This window comes from Orycteropus afer, unplaced genomic scaffold (assembly GCF_000298275.1).
Source record: "Orycteropus afer afer isolate SDZICR_OR568_19922 unplaced genomic scaffold, OryAfe1.0 scaffold00113, whole genome shotgun sequence".
In the NCBI taxonomy this organism is placed as follows: domain Eukaryota; kingdom Metazoa; phylum Chordata; class Mammalia; order Tubulidentata; family Orycteropodidae; genus Orycteropus; species Orycteropus afer.
Genome location: NW_006921700.1, coordinates 2,033,095 through 2,037,991, shown reverse-complemented (window position 1 = coordinate 2,037,991; position 4,897 = coordinate 2,033,095). Strand labels below are relative to the sequence as shown.

At 39.6% G+C, this 4,897-nt stretch overlaps 1 protein-coding gene across 1 annotated transcript in view; it reads left to right on the top strand.

Annotated features, from left to right (window-relative positions):
- The first annotated feature begins 279 nt into the window (after positions 1-279).
- SKA1 (spindle and kinetochore associated complex subunit 1) overlaps positions 280-4,897 on the top strand; it is a 25,743-nt gene continuing 21,125 nt past the window's right edge. Inside the window, exons 1-3 of the mRNA XM_007943814.2 lie at positions 280-367; positions 2,913-3,037; positions 4,352-4,449. Of these exons, the coding sequence (XP_007942005.1) occupies positions 280-367; positions 2,913-3,037; positions 4,352-4,449 (311 nt within the window). The remainder of the gene's footprint in view (positions 368-2,912; positions 3,038-4,351; positions 4,450-4,897) is intronic.

Genomic DNA, 4,897 nt, shown 5'->3' with positions numbered 1-4,897 from the left:
TTTGTCCTTCTAAATCCTTAAGGAAATGACCCAGATTTGTCTCGTACTCTGGTGTGGAATCCAGTGCCTAAAGAAGGCTAGAAGACATCTCAGTACCGTATTTTGGTTAGAAACTGAGTTTTGTAAAATTGAAAGAAATTGCTTATGGGTTTTTATACTTTCAAAGAAATGAAATTCACCCGACATTTATCATTTTGAGATTTTGAAAGTGACAGAAACTTGTCTGGCTATATATTTGTTTTCTATAAATGTGTTTATTTTTTGTAAGCAGCTTAAAGGATGGCCTCTTCAGATCTGGAACAATTATGCTGTCACATTAATGAAAAGATTGGCAATATCAAAAATACTCTGTCATTAAGAAAGTGTGGTAAGTAAAACAGATTCCACTGACCTTGTACATACAGAATGCATTTTGAATGTTCTGCTTTGAACGCCATCTTAATGTCTGGTTAAAATAGCATCACTATTTTGAATATTGCAAAGGATACTGAAAATATAAGTTATATTGAACAGTGACCTGAAAGCATTCTGACCTATTAGATTACCACACATTGGACAACTTTCATTTTGTACATAGGGAGAATAATTTGTCTGTTTGGTTCCATTGTCTATTTAATAAAACAGCAACAACAACAAAATAAAATTGTTGTAGAGTCGATTCCAATTCATGGCAACCCCATGTGTCAGAGTAAAACTGTGCTCCATAGAGTTTTCAGTGGCTCATTTTTCAAAAATAGCTTCTTTGGTCCTTTCTTCCAAGGTGCCTTGGGTGGACCCAAAGCACTAGAGCTTTGGTTAACAGCTGAGTGCACTAACCAGTTTGCATTACACTGGGACTCCAACCTGTTTACTAAAGCCCAGTAATTAATTTGCCACTTTAGTGCTGTAACTTTCCAACGTACTAGATAACTACTATTAAAAATAGTGAATTTGCTCAATTGATTATATTATTACAAATCAGTAAACAAGACCCTGATATTTAGATGACTAAAAGTTATTTGAGATACCAATGTACAGGGAGGAGACAGCAGACTATTTAACCCCCTGAAGTTGTTCTTAATAGAGACATCAATATTCTCACTTACTTATTAGTTTTAGTTGTTATCAGTTGAATATCAAATACAGTTACCACTGCTCCATAGATTAATATACTCCTTCTCATTATGATGAAGAATCCAAATCTAAAACCAAACTCAAGGCCATTGAGTCATTTCTGACTCATAGCGACCCTAGAGGACAGAGTAGAACTGCCCCGTAGAGTTTCCAAGGGTGTAAATCTTTATGGTAGCAGACTGTCTCATCTTTCTCCTGCGGAGCATCTGGTGGGTTCAAACCACCAACCTTTTGGTTAGCAGGTGAGTGATTAACCACTGTGCCACTAGGGCTCCTTGATGATGAATAAACCAGAAAACAACCAAACCCACTGCTGTCAAGTCAATTCTGACTCATAACGATCCCCATAGTGCCTCCAAGGCTATAACTCCGTAGGGAAGTAGATTGCCTTAGCTTCCTCCTGTGGAGCAGCTGGTGGGTTTGAACCGCTGACCTTCTGGTTAGTAGCCAAAATGCTTTATTCCCCATACCACCAGAGCTCCTTGATATGAATAGTAAGCATTTACAGTGAAATGGGTGAGAGCCGAGACTTGCCAGGACTGCCTTGATTTTCTAGGTCTCAGAAGTTTTCTGCCTTTGACAGGGTACAATCTTTTTTTTTAATTTATTGGGGAAAAATTTACGTAACATAAAATTAACCATTTTAAAGCAAACAATTCAGTTGCATTTAGTACATTCACAATGTTGTGTAACCACCACCTCTACCTAGTCATAAAACATATTCATCACTGCAGAATAAAACTTCATAGCCATTCAGCAGTTACTTCTCTTCCCCTAGACCCTGGCAACCAGACGGTACAGTCTTAACCACTTTTCTATTGCTCTATTAGTGGGAAATATTTGTTTTCCTTCTCTGACAGGTTTCTGTCTTACCCAGGTTCCGGCTTTCACAATGTTATCATACTGAGTGCTTTACTCGGTTCTAGGTGCAGTGCCAAGCCTATTTTATATGTACTTTCACTTAGTTTCCCAGTAACCTTATGAGGTAGTTCTGGCTTCAGGCCTATAGCTTCTAAGCATGTCATTCTACTGCCTCCATGACCTACAGATATGGTAGGAGTGATGTGTATCTCCCATTCTTTGGTTGCTAGGGTTATCACCAGCCTGTGACTTCCTTATGACTTTCTTTTCTTAGGGGTCTTAAATAATATGGATAGTACACTTACGAACCCCAAACCCAAGTGAGGGCAAACCTATTTTACAGATTCCCGGTGGAGCACATAAGCTTGTCTCCCTGGCCAGTGGTTGGAATTTTTCAGGTTTGTGCTTTCACTGAGGGTATATGCCATCAACAGGGGGATCCTGGTCTCACATGGGTTCTTACTTCTAACCCCACATGTTTTGAAGGCCCCAAGCCCTGGCTCTTTTCAAGTATAAAAAGTCAAGTCTATGAGATTTCTGGGACTGGCAGCATCCTCTTCCCAGCATTCCTCCACACCCCCCAGAGGAGGGCTCATGAGCATCAGCTCATGGACTGACTGGTCTGGGGTTCTCCCTCATTTGCAGCCTTTGGGGGTTTACCTTCTTCTCACGAATGCCCAGCTATGCATGCAGAATGATGTTTATCTCATCTGGCATCCCCAGGTACTTTGATACAGTGGCGGATTTGCTAGACTCAAAGGACCCTTTGTACTTGCCTCACTCTCCTGCTCTTACTGCTTAGAAAGGTTATCCATGGAGCCAAATCCTTCCCACCCCTTACATTGCTCTGTAAAGCAAGGCTGGCTATTCATGTGAGTACTTGTACGTTACTGCTTTTCTACATATTCTGTTTTTCACTTTACCTTTGTTTGTTATAGGCCAAGAACCTGCCTTGAAGACTATGTTAAATAAAATTGGAGATGAGATCATTGGAGTAAATGAACTCTTAAATAAATTGGAATTAGAAATTGAGGAGCAAGAACAAACCAGCCATTCACTCAAGGTAATATATTTCTAATTAAGAAACCAAGTAAAAAGGCCTAAGTACAAACTCCCTAACCACCAGAAAATTGGTAAGGATTTTCTTAGTTTTGTAAAGAAGTATTTTTACATTTGCTCTCTGCTGTTACTTTTCCAGTACAACGGACTTCAGAGCTGCACAGGTATTTCTTTCTTCGTGTTGCTTTTCAAAGGAATTGAACTTTACTCAACAGGATGATTTTCAAAATAATTCTTGGTAGACTTAAACAAATGCTATGTTGGTGGGAGGAGATGCAGATTCTCCCCTGGCTGCCCGTAGCGCTGTCTGCCACCCTGAGGAAGCTGTTTCACCTTTCCGGGTGGCAGGGTTCTCATTTCAAAAATAATACATCGTACTGGGCTATTGTTTAGGCCCCTTGTATTTCTGTTAATTTTAATACAAAGACTTAAAAACTTGAGCCTTGTCCACAGGCATATATTGTTCTATATTAGTAACAAACCGTCTAATTGACTTCAGCTAATAAAAGTGCTTGTGTCTACTTCCTGGTGGGAAAATACTCAATCTGGACCATAATCATCTCGTGCTGTTGTTCGAGCTGTTGAAATGTTTGATGAGGCTGAACAATAAATATGGCCCCTGTAGTCCCTTTCAGGTTTATAATTCTGAGGATCTGTAAAAGTTTTCAATTATAGGAGTCGATGTAATTATGCCAATCCCACCGTCAGTCACCACCACCCATCTGTCAGTTTGTTGTTTGGTGGTGAGCCTCAACTTCTGATAGAAAGTAAAGACAATAAAGGAGTAAAGGTTATGATCAAGTTGAAATTTCATTAAGGTGGACTGTGCGCATGCCAGCAATGAAAGTCATTCCACCCTGCGTCTCAGGCTCATGGCTGTCATCCAGGTGTGTGAGTTTCCACCCTGCTGTTACCCAGATAACACAAGGGAACGTTTGCCAAGTCAATAAAAGCAATTTACCAGAATGAGAGACAAATCACTCATGTGTTTTTTAGTTGCCTCAAGTTAAATTATTTTGGAGAGACCTGTACTTCCACCCTGCCTATTATAATATGATAATAGCAACTAGTCTCTGAAAATATCCAGTGAAGAAAAATACATCACCGTCCAAAAACAGCTCTAGAAACCAAAGGAGTCTTACTTCATGTTGCTGCATCCAGCATCCAGGGCTTTTTCACCCTGTTCTGCGTTCTGCACATTCACAGTCGCCATGATTGAGGTTCATTGTCTTTCGTGCTCTTTATAACGTCTTAAAACGCACACAGGGAGCCAGGGGTGTGTTTGTGAGCCTTCTTCTTCTTCTTTTTTTTTTTTTAGGAACTCTGTGAATCTCTTGAAGAAGATTATAAAGATGTGCAACATCTCAAAGAAAACATTCCTCCCCATTTGCCTCAAGTAACAGTAACCAAGAGTTTGTAAGTATATTTATAGTTATTTTAATTTTTTTACTGGGATCCATATTATTCTTTATTAAAAATAAAACCTGGAGAGTATTAAATGTTGTAATTTGGAAAATAACATTTTGGTTATATATACATATTGAAGGAGCTCTGGTGGCATAGTGATAAGGCACTTGATTACTAACTGGAAGGACAGCGGTTCAAACCCACCAGCCGCTCTGCAGAAGGAAGACAGGCCAATCTACTCCTGTAAAGATTTACAGCCTCGGAAAACCAAATGGGGGTTGCTATGAGTCAGAAATGACTCGATGGCAGTGAGTTTGGTTTTGGGTTTTTTTTGTACGTATTGAAGTAATATTAAAATTAAATTGCATTCCCTGAGCACGTGTGAGGCAGGAGTAAGCAAAGGCGAGCTGAGGCAGAACTTTAGGTATTTACAGTTATTCTTGCTATCTGGATTTTT